At 36.4% G+C, this 19,433-nt stretch overlaps 1 protein-coding gene across 1 annotated transcript in view; it reads right to left on the bottom strand.

The window, feature by feature from the left end:
• GABRG3 (gamma-aminobutyric acid type A receptor subunit gamma3) overlaps positions 1-19,433 on the bottom strand; it is a 647,580-nt gene that overhangs the window by 551,453 nt on the left and 76,694 nt on the right. Inside the window, exon 3 of the mRNA XM_063444658.1 lies at positions 18,334-18,401. Within this exon, the coding sequence (XP_063300728.1) occupies positions 18,334-18,401 (68 nt within the window). The remainder of the gene's footprint in view (positions 1-18,333; positions 18,402-19,433) is intronic.

Here is a 19,433-nt window from a genome sequence, read left to right as displayed (position 1 = left end):
CCCTACATTGGCTTCCTATAAAATATAGAGCTCAATTAAAAATTCTGGTTCTTGCTTTCAAATGTCTACATAATGCTGCTCCTACCTATCTATCCTCCCTTATACACAAGTATGTCCCGTCTAGGCCCTTACGATCTGCTGAAGACTTACTTCTATCTTCTGTCCGTACTCCCACCTCTGATGCTCGCCTTCAAGACTTCTCGAGGGCTGCACCGTTCCTATGGAACTCACTTCCCTCCTCCGTTAGATGCTCACCCAGTCTCCACTCCTTCAAAAAATCGTTAAAAACCCACTTCTTCATAAAAGCGTATCAATTAAACTCTTAATAGCTCCCAACTGATTCCTCTTCTGCAACTGTCACTAGTCTAATACTATCCTTACCTTTTGTGTCATTTTATCCCACTCCCTCTAGCATGTAAGCTCATTGAGCAGGCCCCTCAACCCCTCTGTTCCTGTGTGTCCAACTTGTCTGGTTACAACTACATGTCTGTTCGTCCACCCATTGTAAAGCGCTGCGGAATTTGACGGCGCTCTATAAATAATATAATAATAATAATAATATTAATTGTTATAAACATCTGTAACATTACATTTATATTTCCACTGTCAAGAGTTTTCAAATTGCAATACTCCTTGATTGAATGCATGAATAAAAACATTTACATTAACCTTTTTCTAGCTTTGTACAAGTAACAGTTTCCATTAGGAAAAACTGAAAAACGTGGTAAAGTCCCCATATTATATATTCAGAGAAAGTGGTGCCGATTCATAATTCATTGGGAAGACAATGTCACCATTTTTTTCCAATAGTTTATTTTTTTATTTTTAAATATATATATATATATATATATATATATATATATATATATATTGCATGCGTACCAAAACAATGCTTAATTCACGATGATTTGTATTTCACTATTTGTACATTTAATTATGTCTTTACTAATTCTATCTGATTATGTCTATTTAAATCTTTTATTTGAAGATGCAGTATTTGTACAGACAAAGCTGTCAAGTTCTGATGAAGTGTAAAATGCTTAGAACATTTCTTTTAGCCTAAGTACTTTGCAGTGACATGCCATTTATGAATAATAACACTCCCTACAATGCACAAATAAATAATAAATAATTAAATTGTCTATTATATGTAATACGAAAAATCAGTTTTAGAACAGTTTGGTAATGTAACCGTGTCTCCCAGTCTCCTGCATTGTATATGATTTATCATGCAGAAGAAGCCAGATTTCTTTCCTAAGCTAAGCATTGCCTGATATACATATGCCACACTTAGACAAGGAAAGCAGCCATGCATGTTCCTGCTTGACTCAGAGGAGCTAACTGGAGCTGTAAGAATATGGACATGGACAGTGTGGGTATAGACAACCAGAGGGACCTAGGTAAATTATAAAACTGTTCCTAAATAGTTTGACAGACTACCTTGGGAGGGCACCAGTGCACTCCTTGCATCGATCATAACCGCTACAGCAGGCACCATTCAGCTATACAATTATACTTTATAACTATGCCATACATTTACAATAATAATTATAATGAAAAAATAAATAAAAAAATAATATGAAGAGGAGAGCAATTTAAAAGTATTTTTTATAAATAAATCTGATATAGAAAAATATAAAACAGGTTAAGTTAAGCACTCAGAGTATACTGCTGAGATATAGATAGCACACCAACTGGGGACTCTCTTCTGCAATTGACATAAATGTGAAATTATTGATAAAGCTCATTTTGCTGGCAATATGGATTAGTGTTTAATGTGAGAATCATTTTATGATTTTATTGTTGTTTTCATACTATCAATAAAGGGAATCTAGATATATATGTAATCATCAATAGACCTTCATATGCTACTCATTGCCTTCTGGAAATAATTTCCTTAGAGTGGAATATACCACGCAAGTCCTTCAAATTGAGAAAAATACTATTTGCTCTGCACATCCATTAACTAGCATCTATTCGTTATATGATGTTCCCTATATAGCTCTGTTTACTGTTACATGGGAGTGGAGTGTTCATGCTTGTTAAAAAAACTGGAGTACATACTTATTGATATATATGTTTTTAAATTAACATTGGCATATGCCCTATAGCTCAATGTATTTCTAACTTAAAAAATAAAAAAATAAAAAAACTATTTACATAGAAACCTGTGGTTTCCAGCGATTAGTCAATTAGGTCTTATTTGCCAGAAGCAGTAAAGAACACAATACTCTGCAGGCAGACTAGTTAAGAAAATGAGTAAAAATTTAAATATATGTTGTAAATCACTTTATCTCTTTTTCTGGTTGATTTAAATCTACGTGATCTGTATCTACTATAATTAGATATGTAATGCATTAATTATTTGTCAATATTATTACAAGAAGAAAAAAAAATAGTTAATCATTAGGAAAGGTGTTATTTTTCTGTTTATTTGAAAACTATTTTGCGGTTCAAAATATATAAATCACATAATTTGTAACACTCAATAAGCTAGATGTCGACAGGTAATGCTTCTTGGATGAACATGTAGTTAATGTGTGTGGAAAGCAATAACAAACACTCTAATTATAGACATAGGTCAGTCCTTGATGCGTGCTTAGTATTAAATCTCAATGCTTGTAAATAACAAAGCTTAATTGCATAAAATGTTCTATGTTTTGCACAATGGCATATACAGAGATCTCGTTGAAAGGGTCTTTAGAATGAATCAGTACATTTAAAACATATACCTGCACAACATCACTAATTAAAAATATACTTATCACAGTTAAAAATAGGAAAGACGCAAACTAAGAGATATTAATTATTTTGACCAAATGCATTGCTGATAGAAAGTCATATTCTATATGTATCTAGGGCAGCATATACAGGGAGTGCAGAATTATTAGGCAAATGAGTATTTTGACCACATCATCCTCTTTATGCATGTTGTCTTACTCCAAGCTGTATAGGCTTGAAAGCCTACTATCAATTAAGCATATTAGGTGATGTGCATCTCTGTAATGAGAAGGGGTGTGGTCTAATGACATCAACACCCTATATCAGGTGTGCATAATTATTAGGCAACGTCCTTTCCTTTGGCAACATGGGTCAAAAGAAGGACTTGACAGGCTCAGAAAAGTCAAAAATAGTGAGATATCTTGCAGAGGGATGCAGCACTCTTAAAATTGCAAAGCTTCTGAAGCGTGATCATCGAACAATCAAGCGTTTCATTCAAAATAGTCAACAGGGTCGCAAGAAGCGTGTGGAGAAACCAAGGCGCAAAATAACTGCCCATGAACTGAGAAAAGTCAAGCGTGCAGCTGCCAAGATGCCACTTGCCACCAGTTTGGCCATATTTCAGAGCTGCAACATCACTGGAGTGCCCAAAAGCACAAGGTGTGCAATACTCAGAGACATGGCCAATGTAAGAAAGGCTGAAAGACGACCACCACTGAACAAGACACACAAGCTGAAACGTCAAGACTGGGCCAAGAAATATCTCAAGACTGATTTTTCTAAGGTTTTATGGACTGATGAAATGAGAGTGAGTCTTGATGGGCCAGATGGATGGGCCCGTGGCTGGATTGGTAAAGGGCAGAGAGCTCCAGTCCGACTCAGACGCCAGCAAGGTGGAGGTGGAGTACTGGTTTGGGCTGGTATCATCAAAGATGAGCTTGTGGGGCCTTTTCGGGTTGAGGATGGAGTCAAGCTCAACTCCCAGTCCTACTGCCAGTTTCTGGAAGACACCTTCTTCAAGCAGTGGTACAGGAAGAAGTCTGCATCCTTCAAGAAAAACATGATTTTCATGCAGGACAATGCTCCATCACACGCGTCCAAGTACTCCACAGCGTGGCTGGCAAGAAAGGGTATAAAAGAAGAAAATCTAATGACATGGCCTCCTTGTTCACCTGATCTGAACCCCATTGAGAACCTGTGGTCCATCATCAAATGTGAGATTTACAAGGAGGGAAAACAGTACATCTCTCTGAACAGTGTCTGGGAGGCTGTGGTTGCTGCTGCACGCAATGTTGATGGTGAACAGATCAATACACTGACAGAATCCATGGATGGCAGGCTTTTGAGTGTCCTTGCAAAGAAAGGTGGCTATATTGGTCACTGATTTGTTTTTGTTATGTTTTTGAATGTCAGAAATGTATATTTGTGAATGTTGAGATGTTATATTGGTTTCACTGGTAAAAATAAATAATTGAAATGGGTATATATTTGTTTTTTTGTTAAGTTGCCTAATAATTATGCACAGCAATAGTCACCTGCACACACAGATATCCCCCTAAAATAGCTATAACTAAAAACAAACTAAAAACTACTTCCAAAAATATTCAGCTTTGATATTAATTAGTTTTTTTGTGTTCATTGAGAACATGGTTGTTGTTCAATAATAAAATTAATCCTCAAAAATACAACTTGCCTAATAATTCTGCACTCCCTGTACAATAGTGTTGCTATATGACCTCTAATTTTACCTATCAAACACAGAAGCTGAATGGAGTGTTTTTTATATGGTCAGTGGTTTATTGTTTGTTCACCTGTCCACTATGTGGAGAGGCCCAACCAAGAAAAGCTCATCTCATCGTCAGAGAAAGGACAGTGTTTACATTGCTGCCTCGGTACAGCTCTAAAGACAGTCACTCAGATGTCTACTGGAGGTGCTTCCTATTAGCTACATTCAGCATCTCCACGGCATGACTAGTGCAACGAATGCTGTGGAGCATGACTAGTGCAACAAATGCGCAATGGCTTCTCCATGCTTTGGATTCACTGAGATCATTAAGACATTTGATGATCTCAGCCATGGAGGTGGGGCCAGTCACTGATAGACTGCAGTGAGGATGGAGGAAAGGTTGGTTTAAAAACTTTTCCTCCACAGCACCATAGTGTTAAGAATATGACCATTGAACTGACTCACTTCTCTCCTTATCGAGACTGACATTGTTATTTTATTATAAAGTACATGGATGCCAAGTTGGCAGCATGTTTAAATTCCAAGTGTTTATGGTACATATTTGACAGTTCTTTCTCTGTTGTCCTGGGCGATTAACTATAGTAGTTAGGTATTCAGTTCATTACAGGTTTTGGGCTATTTCAGTTGCTTCTCTTGTTACACTTGCTCATAAAAGGTAACATTCAGGAGGATGTTAGTGAAAAACTAGGCAGATCTCGAAGGTCCTGTGATAGATTTTATAAAAGAATGTAAACAGGTGATCTACATATCTTGTGCATTGTCTTTACTTATTGTTATACTAAGTGTTAATAGCCAACCAAATAGCTATTGAATTATATCAGTTCTGCAAATTGATGACAAATTGATGCACATGTACATGCTGTAGGTGACCATAACCCATACTTTTGGTAGGTTCTAACCACTGCATACCAGGACCATCCCACAAGACTTGCTGTTTTGGAGATACTCTTGCCCAGGCATCTAGCCATCACTATTTGGCCCTTGTCAAAGTCTTTCAGATCGTTTTGCTTGTCCATTTTTCCTGCTTCCAACACATGAAATTCAAGAACTGACTTTTCACTTATTGCCTAATTCAACCTCTTGACAGGTACTATTGTAACTACATAATCAATGTTATTTACTTCACCTGTTAGTGGATTCAATGATGTGGCTGACCAGTGTAAAAATGCATGCACTTAAGCAGAGTATATTTTTCCGAGAATGTGATTGCTATATGATGAGTTGCAATTGTAAGTCAATTTGCATTTCTTGCACGTGTTCAATGTTTTTCATTTTGGTAAACCAGTTTTTTTTCTTTAGCTGAAGTCTTTAACCCCTTAAGGACCAGACTTCTGGAATAAAAGGGAATTATGACGTGTCACACATGTCATGTTTCCTTAAGGGGTTAAACCCATTCTTTGTTCAGAAAAAGAAGCCTTTCAATTGACTAACTAAATCAGTCCCTGTAATTATATTGCTTGCTCAGAACACTAAGACTCAGTCCACTATTTATCATTTCTAAAAAGCTCTATGACGCTGATTATCATTCCCAGGTTGCCTACATGTTACAGTCCAGATAGAGAAGATACGGTACATGCTATGATGACATAATAAGCTTTAGATATAACTAGTTTTGCTCCTGTGTTTCTATCACATGCTCAGTAGTCCAAGAATAAGCTCATCCTTTATTGCATCTAACAAGATAAAAGTCACTGATTATCTGCATTTGTTGTCTGTATATTACAGTCCACAGTTAAGGCATATGCATTGCTGAAAACTAAACCCTGTGGACATATAATTCAATTTGCACTTACATAATCAGCCCTCTGGTTCTTATTTATAACAAGTTATATGGTAAAGGTTATATAAAAGTGTATATTATGCTTCAATATTCACCAGTAACCTGTTTGGTACTTAAAGTGACTCTATACTTACCAAAAAAACTTTAACTTAATGAAGATGTTTTGCTGTATATATCATGCCTCTGCAGTCTAACTTAAATCACCTTGTTTATACTACCAGTTTTGCACAGTTTGTTGAATGTATAATGTATTATCTCCTGCACTGTTAATAGTTTGCTAGACCTTGTAGGGGTGAAGGTTCAATTTACAGACCAGGAGATTAAACCTTCTAAAGCAAGTTAACATCTGATTGAAAATGAAACCATCTTTCCAAGCAGGCTAAATGATCCACAGCCAAGGGAGGTGAAGGTATGGACAGAAACAAAGTGATTTAACTCCTTAATGGCAGATAATTGAGCAGTGAGATTGCAGGGACATGATCTATACACTAAACCTGTTTCAGTAAGCTACAGTTGTTTTGGTGACTATAGTGTCCCTTTAACCCCTTAAGGACCAAACTTCTGGAATAAAAGGGAATCATGACATGTCACACATGTCATGTGTCCTTAACCCCTTAAGGACACATGACGTGTGTGACATGTCATGATTCCCTTTTATTCCAGAAGTTTGGTCCTTAAGGGGTTAAGGGGTTAATACTTCTCCGTGCATTAAAGTTATGCATCACTGCAGACCTGGAAACCTTATTTACAGAGCAGTCAACTCATGCCCTTAGTGGGCCATTAGTAACCTAACAGCAAAGATTTATATCCAAACAGTACCCCACCCTATCCAACACTAATGAATTTTCATACTTATTTATGAGATATTTCATACCAATACTGCAAAATACATATAAAAACATTTAAAGCACACCTGTATGGCCTTTAACAACAGCTATCTTATACAATATATAGCTTCCATGTTAAGTCTCGTAGTCTGGAAGGAGAAGCAATACAGGGAGGGCTATTATATACTTATATATAATTTTAATAAACACCTACAGACAAGGAAATGTATTGGGACCAGACTGGTCAGAAATGAATCAGAAAATGTATATCTTAGACATGTAATGTGCAACTTTCACACTCAAATATTATTTTGGGAAATAAAAAATTGCCAAGCTTTGCAGCAATAATAGAAAATATTTCATTTTCTAGACTAAAGGAACCTCACCAAATCTATTGGGATGTCTGGCTTACTGTATTTGTGCTGCATTATTTTCTCATCTTCTTCTTCTATTTCTCAGTCATCAAAAAATGGCTTGTGAAGGCACAAAGAAACAAAGCAAAAATAGAAGTCAGGCAATGTTGTCTCTGAAAATGATTTAAAACGTGTTTTGATTAACAAACTCCCCTGCTCAGACTTGGTACAGGAGAATAAGCAAGTGAGGTTTTGCATTGTGATAATAAAGAACATCTACATCAACAGCGTTTCTGGAGTGACAGTGTAGCTTTCTCATTAAAAAGCTACTAAAAGAAAGGGAAAAAGAGAAAAAATGACCATGATTGAGAATGCATGTTGGAATGTAACCAAAATGTCTCAACTGTCCAGAAACCAATGTAGCAAGTCACAATTATCATTGCTCAAAATGTTTCAGAATTTCGTATTGATTTTCTTTTATAGGCTTGTCTGAACAGCTTGGAAACCCTGCTGTGGACATTTTACTGTTTGTTTTTGGTTTTTTTTTGTTTTCCACCTGAAGCAGAGCAATCTGCTCAAGGTTACTCTGCAGTCTTAATCCTAAAATAGTTTAATTTTTTAATCTATAGACTTTTTGTTTTGGAGACCAACTAGTATCTTGCAGGGTATTTAATCATAAATTATACCACCAAATTACTGCACTGTAGGTTACAAGCAAACAACATATATAATCATAAAATATAAAGAAAGAAGGCTATCAACACATTCAAAAAGAAGCCTAAAAATACCTATATCCATGTTATAACCATTTGCACATATTGTTACAAATGCGATTGTTACTGTAAAGGAACACTATTGCATTTGGAAAACAAACATGTATTCTTTACGTAGTGTCCTAGTCCCTATTTAGCATTTAGATTCATGGCCACCACCCCCTTTGACCTGTAAAGATTTGTTAAAAAAATATATATTTTGTACCTTTTTTTCTCAGCACAGAGACTCACTCAGTGCTGCCAACTGTTACTCCTTTCACTATGTCATTATGGAGACATCGCTTGTACAATGACCATCCAATCCAAACTTTCTTATAGAGAAGCATTGGGGACAAAATGTGCATGCGCAGCGATTGCCTTACACAGTCCAATCAAAAGCGTGAAAAAACTAGAAGTATAGTAGTTAACACAGATCTTAATAATAATAAAACATCAACGAACTCCCCATCCAACTATCGTCCTATCTTGCTACTGCCTTTTGCATCCAAGATCCTTGAAAGAATTGTGTATGCAAGATTGACAGACTTCCTCGAGTCCAACTCTCTGCTAGACCCGCTTCAGTCTGGTTTCCGCTCTGTGGAAACGGCACTGACCAAAGTATCCAATGATCTACTCGCTGCAAAATCTCGTGGTCACTACTCAGTCCTAATTCTCCTTGACCTGTCTGCGGCTTTTGACACTGTTGATCATCAATAGCTTCTTCTCATCCTCAGCAATATCGGTCTACAAGATATTGCTCTCTCCTGGTGCTCCTCCTACCTCTCCCAGCGCTCTTTCAGTGTTTCTTTCTCTGGCTCTGCTTCTTCTCCCCAACTCCTCTCTGTTGGTGTCCCCCAAGGTTCAGTCCTTGGTCCCCTACTGTTCTCCATCTATACTGCCTCCCTTGGTAAACTCATTAGCTCCTTTGGCTTCCAATATCATTTCTATGCAGATGACATGCAAATCTACCTGTCCTCTCCTGATCTCTCCCCGTCCCTCTTGACTAGTGTCTCTGACTGCCTCTGTGCTGTTTCTAACTGGATGGCTGCCCACTTCCTTAAACTAAACTTGACCAAAACTGAAATTCTGGTCTTTCCTCCCTCAAATGTTGTTACTCCTGTGTCTGTCTCCCTCCAAGTCAATGGTGCTACCATCAGCTCCACCACGCAGGCTTGCTGCCTAGGTGTTCTCTTTGACTCCGACCTCTCCTTCAAGCCTCATGTTCAATCTATCGCCAAATCCCGTCATTTCGTCTCAAAAACATTGCGCGCATCCGCCCCTACTTAACACCAGATGGGACTAAGGTGTTGGTCCATTCCACTGTCCTTTCTCGCCTTGACTACTGTAATCCGCTTCTCAGTGGTCTTACGTGCTCCCAACTTGTGCCGTTACAGTCCATAGTGAATGCGGCGGCGAGGCTCATCTTCCTGTCTGCCCGCACCTCCCATGCCTCACCCTTCTGTCAGTCCCTACATTGGCTTCCTATAAAATATAGAGCTCAATTTAAAATTCTGGTTCTTGCTTTCAAATCTCTACATAATGCTGCTCCCACCTATCTATCCTCCCTTATACACAAGTATGTCCCGTCTAGGCCCTTGCAATCTGCTGAAGACTTACGTCTATCTTCTGTCCGTACTCCCACCTCTGATGCTCACCTTCAAGATTTCTCGAGGGCTGCACCGTTCCTGTGGAACTCGCTTCCCTCCTCCGTTAGAGCGTATCAATTAAACTGTTAATAGCTCCCAACTGATTCCTCTTCTGCGACTGTCACTAGTCTAATACTATCCTTACCTTTTTGTGTCATTTTACTCCACTCCCTCTAGCATGTAAGCTCATTGAGCAGGGCCCTCAACCCCTCTGTTCCTGTGTGTCCAACTTGTCTGGTTACAACTACATGTCTGTTCGTCCACCCATTGTAAAGCACTGCGGAATTTGACAGCGCTCTATAAATATAATAATAATAATAATCAACAAAGGGCTGTTGCTTACCAAATGGGAGCGACTAGAAAATAGAATTCTGAAATATAAAATATAGTGTGAGCATTCAAAAGAAATAGTCATATGTAATTACATAGACTAGTTATATAATCGTAACAACAATTTACTTACATCATCAGACAAAGACAATTGGGCTCAGAAAGATACTATAAACATTGTATCACAGTGGCTTCTAAAATTGTAATGCCGTCAAAACAACTACAAATCAAATGCCCGTGTGATGACAATTGTCCAAACATATAAAAATATATACAAATATGCAGACCAAAGATCTATATAAATGGCCAGACTGTAAAACTAATCCCTAAAAATAAAAAAGGAGCTATTCAATAAATAGTGTGAAAGATACAGTATTTAAGCAGCCTATAAATAATGATCAATGAATGCACCACAATAAAAACAACATCATGTATCAACCTCTGAAAAAAATATAATAGGAAAACATATCTGCAATAGACCACACAAAAGTACTTATCCATGGGGGGCCGCTCCACAATTTCAGAGGTTGCTGATGCTTCAATCGATGAAAGTGCAGGAACGATCTCAGATACAGGATCCTCAGTGAGCTCTACCCTGATGCAGCCCAGGCATGGTACATCCAGATGCACTGATACAGTGGACACTCTGGGCTAAGGTAAGTAAGCCAGAAAACTAGAAAAAGAGCACACAAAGCCAAGATTTTGTGGTGTGCTGCAACCGTTGACTTAAAAAAAGGCAGCGGCCACCTTGAAGGTGCAATATCATACAGTCTGGAATAAGTAAAAACCGAACTTAAAATGTCTTTGTGTTTCGTCTCGTTCAGAGACTTTATTCAATGCTTCCCTATAAGCTGTATTTGATGATGTTCAGCATCAGGAAGACAGCCAATAAAGGTGTGTTTAACCCTTTAAACAAAACATTGATGTCTAGATGGCAATGTTTTTGATTAAAGAGCAAAGGGGCGGGGCCGGACCGCCAAGCTGGATGGTCGCATACACACTCAGCTCCTGCAAGCCACCAAACTTTAAGCCTGAAACTATGCTATTAAACACTAAAACCGACCACCAGCGACGGTCATCAAAGCAAAGGGGATACTGGATCCAGGGTGAGGCTGACTCATCGAGCTGCAGTCCCCTGGAGGAGCGGGCATTGATGCCCCAATCGGGGCCTACTCCGGCGGTAAGTGGGACAGACGGCCGCTGCCCCACTGTCCTGCCCAACAGAACCCAGCCCGGGGCCCAAACTTGTGTGGTCACGGCCCTGTTCCCCCCCCTCTGGACCGGTGGAGGTGATCCCGGTCCACACCCTGGGGCCGAGACCGCTGTGACAGACCCTAACACTATCACCATGAAATGGGGCCTGGACGCGCCAGTCAAGATGGCAGATGCCATGTGCACAGATGCCAGAGGGATGAAAAGCTCCCTCCCTGAGCCTACAGCAAGCAACGAGACAACCAGGCACGAAAAGGCTCAGCGCCTGCCACTGCATCAAGCAAATACCCACCATGATACCCAGGCGAGACATCTAACCCCCAGGGGCAACGCAAGATCGAGGCTCCAGAGCAGGGGCAGGCCCGAAGTAGGAAAAAGGAGAAGGGTAGCGGGCCAGAGAGCACAGCGCATTGCAGCCATCTGACACCCAGCAACCAACAACCTACCCTCCAGATTCGTTGGGGCGTGGGTCTCCCAGGCAAGGCACTGCGCAGTGCTCCTAGACTGCCATACGGCGTATCACAGCCAGCTCTGATAAGCCCACGATGCACAAAGACAACCAAATTGCAACCGGAGCACATTAAGCCTAACGAGGACACCTACGAAGCAGAGACCGAAGCGGATTACCCACCACAACACCACTCAGACCCCCTACTAGCCCAATGCCCCACAGAGATGGACTCTCCATTAAAGCTGAAGGATGGGGTGGGCTGACAGCCTTTACAGGACTCCGCAGAGGGGCAAAACACAGCTCCCTTACACCGTGTCAGCTGCGACACCTACATGGACGCTACCAGCCGAACACGACCAACATGCAGTTTAATCTATAATAACTATCCCACATGTAAATATGGTTTAACATATGAGAATCACCTAGCATGTAGGTGTTGTTTAGCACTTAAACTGCTCTGTTTTTCACATGCTCTAAGACCGGGACTGCGGGGTTCTGTTACTGATAATGCTGTACCTTAAATTGGGGTAGGGGAGGGTTATACTGACGTGTCTGGGCCCGGGGTGATATGTGTCTAACTAAACATACATGTCTTAGATACCCCCTGTTTGAATTTGAATTATATAGATACACTCGTGGTGTTGGGCTCGACCCCAGTGGTGTACGCAGCCACTTCTGTATACATAGCATGTAACTATATGCATACTGCTTAAGCCATGCCTACCGCGTTTATCATACTTAATCAGCCTAGATAAGGGTGTTTTCTTGTTATCAAACTGTACAATTAGTGGTTATTCCTCATGCCCTATGCTAAATTGGTCTGACGTGCTTAAACTTTATAATGCATCTATGCACGTTATATCTCGTTACTCATCAGATGATTACTCATGCATATCCAACCTAAACCTGTGCTTCCTGATGCATTATTGTCATTGTGATCTCTTACAATGTTTACTTTTACTCTTACAAAAAAAAAATGTGCAGATTGTCTTGACATACAAACTACTATTGTCTCCCCACTGCTCAAGGATATACTAAATGTCAATGTATACCTGTGTTATTACCAATGCACAAGAAAAATAAAGAATATAAAAAAAAAGAGCAAAATAAACAGGGCCACTGTACCCAGACCACTTAAAGAAGTGATATAAGTGCCATTGGTGGAGTGCCATTGGTGGTTCTTTAAGTATTTCTCATATAACTCTATATTAAACTAAATTAGCATTTTTATTATTTGTTTTTACAAAGCATCTGCATATTTCACAGGGCTTTACAATTATGCTATAAAGATGATACCAATTCCATAAGTTGTTAATATAAACACAGACAAGAGGTGAAGCCAAGCTTCTAACCTACAATAAATATGGTGTAGTTTAACTTTACCATGATATGTTATTTTAGTGTATATGGGTGTCAAAGCAGAGACTGTACCTTGTTTTCATTTTGCTCAGCTTGCCCTTAGTAGTGACAGATGGATGGGTTTGATTTTGAAATATGTATACTTAAGAGTTAGATAATATATTGGAAATATACAAAAATTATAGGAAGTACAAGTTCAAAATATACTAAATAACAAGAAATCCAAACCTGTTTTTCCTTGTTAAATCTCTCCTCAATCCATAAAGATCTTGGAATTTACAGGATCAAAGGTGGAATGGGAGTATTTTTAAAAATATTCAAGGTTTCTCTTGAGTTACAAAAAATCTTTGATGTTGAGAACAGGAAGAAAATCTCAAACAGCATACACTGATATGAAGTATTTATGTGATCAAACTATGGTTAAAAATTATCATCAGCTTCATATTTAATGTATGAAATACACAAGATGCAATCAATACATACCCAGATTACACAATCTATAAATACTTTATGGTTTATACAACATATACATAAAAATTAAATGTATGGGTATTTAATACACTACATGGTCATCTTGTGGTAGTCTTACTAGTACCTATTTATGTGGTCTGTATTTGTCAAATATTTTAGGGGATTATATTTCCATGCTTGGATTTTCCCAAGTCTTATATTCCTTCTGTAGTTTTGTGTATATGTATTTGGTTTATTATACCATTAATTGTTGTTAACATTATATTATAAGATTATGATGTCTTTATATTATAAGATTATGATGGTTTTTATTTTCAAAATCAGCACTCACATTTTTTGTTTATTATCATTTAAAATAATTAAATTAAGTTTAAGAATCCCCCCCCCCCCCCAAAAAAAAAAAAAATGATTACTTTGGATAGATCAGTAGTTATCTCATCAGAACTGACTGTTTTGTGAATAAAAGGTAGGTTGTTTTAAAAAACAAAACAAAAAAGTAGTAGTTTAGTAAAGATTCTTCAGCCTGCAGCACAAATAATGTAAACATTTTATAACATTGCAAGAAAATCCAAGCATTAAGAATAGATTTAGTAAATAGTTTTGAGACTAACATATGATTAACATAGTGCATACGCATTGTTATTGCTTTGTACATTAATTTTACTTATTACAAATTTCACTTAATTTAGCCATGTGTCTCTGTGTTTTGTGTCTTCTTTTTGTGTCTACGTCACTCCCCATGTGCATTTTTGGAGGGAGCAATTTATAGGTGGAAAAACATATTGAGGTTATAGAGCAGGCAACATAACAGCATAGGCTGCAATTTATAATATTTCAGTATAATAACATATGGGGAAGCATACATGAGCCAATGTAATAGTATATAGTATAGTATATTTGGAGCAATATATATTCAGGACTATGTGACAAAATATGCATATGAGTATAATATGAGGAACAATAAGGTGTTAAGGTTGTGATACCTATGGCATATCAAATGTGGGAGTATTATGGCACATATGGGAGAAAAACATCACTTAGAGAGGACACTGGTATACAAAAAGGATATTTGGAAAAATAGCCCTTTCATTATACTGTGATTTGTTTGTTTTTTAATTAAAAATTGATAATTTTTCATTTGATGTACAAATAAATTACATATTACTTTTAGAATTAAAAAGAAACAGAGGTGATTATTTTGGAAATCCCTTGATATGGAATGTTTCAAGTGATTCTTAATTGTACGTGTCCTGCGCAAACAAGCTCATAGTATAAATGTTTCATATACAATTACAACGTGTCAAGAACTGAAAATATAGAATGCGAGGAGTGTAGTGTGTAGTCTTTTTTCAATGGCTAATATAATGAGAGGTGCCTGCAACCTTCTTCGATTAAAAACTGAGCTGTAACTTAAAAAAAATTACAAAGATCAAGACCAAGGTCATTTACATGACATTCAGCTATGAAAGACATTACAAGTCCTTTACAATAATTTGCATTGCTTGCTATAAACATGAACAGTGGTTATTTCAAGTGTCTTAGACATCTAAGAAATAAACAAGCTACAAAATATTTTTTGATAGTAATGTAAGACACTAAGAGAAGACCAAATTATTTTCCCCAGGAAAGAAAATCCAATACCAAATGTTGTTTTTTGTTTTTTTGTATATAACCCATACCAAAAAGGAGGACAACATAGGAAAAATAGACAGCAAGCTGCACAGAGTAGATTTTAATTTTGTACAGTGTGACAATGACAGGACACAAAAAGCAGTTTTCTTCATGTTCTGGATTCTTGAACCAAACAAAATTTTTTTTTAGTGTTTGTCTGTTTTTTTTCTTGGACCATAATTTTATTTATTTTTCTATTTTTTAAGGTATATTCACTGAAATTTGTCTCTCTGATTGTTTTTTTGGCAAATCAACACTTTATATGCCTATACAAAATTATGATTATTAGGGTAATTTCTATATGAATAACACACACATTTTGCACTAGATTTTAGGAGCTGTGCCTCTCATTTTTAAAGTGTTCTGAGCAACATCAGATACGCATTGATGAGAATGCTTTAGAAGAAGTTGTTCTACAATTCTTAGTTAAATAAAAAGTTTTAAGACACTGTGCAACTATTATTTTGTATCACTTTTACTATAAGGACCAAACAAATTATATGTTCTTCAACAATACACACACTCTAATCTAATACATTTATAAATGTTTTATTCATTTCCAATGAAAAACAATTCAATATAATTATCAACACATTAAATCTTTTATAATGTTTGCTTTTCTTACATAGTTTCTTTAACTGGCCAGTAACACAAATTGGATATTTAATTGTATTGGTTATGTTTGCTTGAAAACAAAAGCATTTGTAGTGTATTCCTTATTGTAAATAAATGTGTAAATGATAATAAACTCAGTTCTCATTATCAAGTGGCCCTTTGATTGCATTAGATGTATCAGATATCAAATCTATAAGGTTGACCCTTACATGTCACTAAAACAACTTTTCTATAATTATAAGGGAAGAGATTATTAACCTTTTAATTTATACAAGGTTGGTCAAATGTTTGCTAATACTTAGATATTCAAAAAAAATAAATTCAAGAAATCTAGAGCGAAATTAAATGGCTAAAAATGGAAGGAATTAGTAGAGTCTTATAACGATGCTGATGCCACCTGTACTTCTAACTAATTGAGTATCAGAAGTGTCAGTTACAACCAGAACTCAGCTCAGTTCGTCAGTAAACCATTACATCCAACACTCTCTATGTTTTAAGACCCAAAACATGATTATTAAAGCTATAGTTTAATGTATGAAAATCTTTTGTGTAAAAATGTGAGCACCTTCTGGAATGTAGGTCATAATATATAGAAGATCACAAATGACAAATTTCTTGCGAGACACTATAACTCGTGTCAATAGGTCAAATGTACGTAACAGCATATTTGATGCTATGGTAACTAGAATTTAATTAAAGATCAAATGATGAGAAAGCAGGTATGAATGCAGATACATTACATTATTTAATTTTACCACTGTATAGGCATAACAATATACATATGCATATTGCACAGGGGAGGTGGACACTATAATCAATACCATTTTTGGAGGGGTGGGAATATTTTTACTCCAGAATAAACTAGTGGCACCCTAACTTTACTATTAAAAAAAAATCAAAGATTGGTGGTGTTGGTCTTTTTTTTCTTTAGCCAAAATATTTTGGAAATTATATTAAGCATGTTCCTTTACTTTCATATACATTTTATACTTCTAAACATAATCGTTGCATGTACTGAACATAAAGCAAGTAGCAGTATTAATGTTTCCATAATATTTGATTCTCTTTTATAACTTTACAGGGTTTTTTTTTCCCACACAAAAGATAATATTTTAGTAATCCAAGTCCCTCACTTCAATATAATACTATAACCTTGTTGTATATTCAAGATCACAGATTATTACATAACAATGTGTTGACATGCTGAAGCAAAGTATTACCAAGAATAGTTACTTATTACTTTGTAGAAATTAACATTATGGTTAACTAGAACAAATTGGCTTCTAACTTAAATACTTTGTTAAGTGAACATAATCAACAAATTGACCCTGCTTTTAATATATAAAATGTAAGCATATTAGCCACTGGATGCTCATTGACGTATAGCAAGGATGATTATTGGAGATATAACAAGTAACTACCAAATGCCTTTCATATAAAGAAGCCCCATGTCACATTTGATGTTAATACTGGGTTTCATAACAAAGTAAAATAGTCTGTTCTCACAATACATAGTATTTAGACTGAGAATTTTCCAAACGGTTAGGCCAACCAACACTAACATTGTCATGGTTAAGTTGCATTCACAATAAAAACTAGTACGATGCACATTGCAGACCTGAATTGTGAACAAGATCGTGCCTGCTGAAATGTTAATCATCTGTATTTTGACAGTTGATTTGGCGTGATGTTTTAACTACATTTATAATTTTGAGTTAAAGCTTTGGTTTATATAATTTTTGGTTATACTTATATACACAATGATTAAGATAAATTTGCTATCATTTAGCACCAATACAGTATGATAACTTCTCAAATATGATGTAAACAACACTACGCTAAACGTATAGGGTTATTTACTTAAGTGAGAACTGGAATGCGAATTGTATTTAAATAGAATTTCAAATTTAAAACCAAAATAGCCAAACTGGAAAAATTCTCCAGGCCAGCCCTGCTTCCAGCTGAGCTATTTTTGTCTTTTAATTGGCATGCACTATGAATTCACATTGAATTCTTTTCAATTCTCGCATTAGTGAATAACCCTGTGACAGTCATTACAGACACTGTCTAGGTTTGAGGCTTTTATGTGAACAAATGGCCACAATAAAATCAGCTGGCAGATAACTGAATTAAACTCTACTTTTCTCGGGTTTAAATGACAAACACAGATTTATCTCTGACTTTATAAACATAAATGTCTTTGTTAATAAACAATATCATTCTCTGACTGACATGTTTAACTTAGTTCAATGATTAAAAAGTATGTCACAGTCAACAGTCTAACATTATCAGACAACCAGAAAAAGTAGAATATCTATGCTAAAGCAAGAAACAATATATAAAAGGTAGAAAGCAAGTATTGATAAAATAATTAGAAATGGAGAATTGATTCTCTTACCATATTTATCGAAGACACGGGTCCAATGCTGTTGACAAAAATGTCCACATCAATGACTGTAGGTTTTACTATGAAAAAAATATATAAATGAATATAATATTAGAAAGAAAGAAAGGGACATCATACAGAAAAATTAAGAGTGACACATTACAGAGAATAGTGTATACTGGTGAGAAAAATAACATGAAAATCTGAATTATATTTTATTTACTAATACCAAAGGGTCTTTATAAGGCTGTGATATGATCGTGGGTGATCACTTTTTTTAATTTTCATTTTTTACTGAGTGATCACTTTTTCATTTCATTAGTATAGAAATTGAAACCGATAGCACATCAACATATTGAAGAAAAGAGCAAATTAAGTAAGAGATTCTGGTAAGCCTTGGTTTCTTTAGTATGTTACCACGAAGAACCACCTGTGTATTTATTTTGATAACATGATAAGTTTTAAATAATTTAAAGTTACATATGTAACATAATATGGTGGACAGTGGATATATATCGCTCTTCTGTTAATTAGCTATTTTTATTTATTCATTAATGTGAAGGTAGTCACTATTACTGAGAGCAGGAGGGCACTTTATAATGGTTCCTAAATGGCTCCTATGTCTCAGTCACTCTGTGGCCATTTTAGGTGCAGGGTGTTTGTAATGTGTGTATACTGTTAAATGTTTTGCTCTCCTGTACTGCTGAGGATTGCTACCAATTAGGTGGATTTGGTTATGGAGCCTGTGCACTACTTGAATAGCAATGCTAGTTAATTTGCATATTCAGGTAGATTTGCAAATTTAAATTCTGCAGGCAGGAGAGATATTTTGTGCTGGTTATTGTCTTCCCCATCCCTTTATAAATATGCTATTATAATATCCTGTATGTTTTGTGACATGTTGTGTTATTTGAATTTTATTATGTTTGTCACATCAATGTATATGTAATGATCATATGGGCTAGTTCCAAGTAAAATAAAGTTTTGTTCCATTGTTTTTACCATTTTGGAACTGTGTGTCCTGTGTGGATTTTTAGGAATCCTCGGGACAGAGTCTTCAGACCTGTTTGCTGAACGCACGATTGCTCCAACCATAATCACTGTAAGCAGAG

Source organism: Pelobates fuscus, chromosome 1 (assembly GCF_036172605.1).
Source record: "Pelobates fuscus isolate aPelFus1 chromosome 1, aPelFus1.pri, whole genome shotgun sequence".
Taxonomy (NCBI): Eukaryota; Metazoa; Chordata; class Amphibia; order Anura; family Pelobatidae; genus Pelobates; species Pelobates fuscus.
Note: the sequence above shows the minus strand (reverse complement) of the source record. Positions and strands in the feature narration are given on the sequence as shown.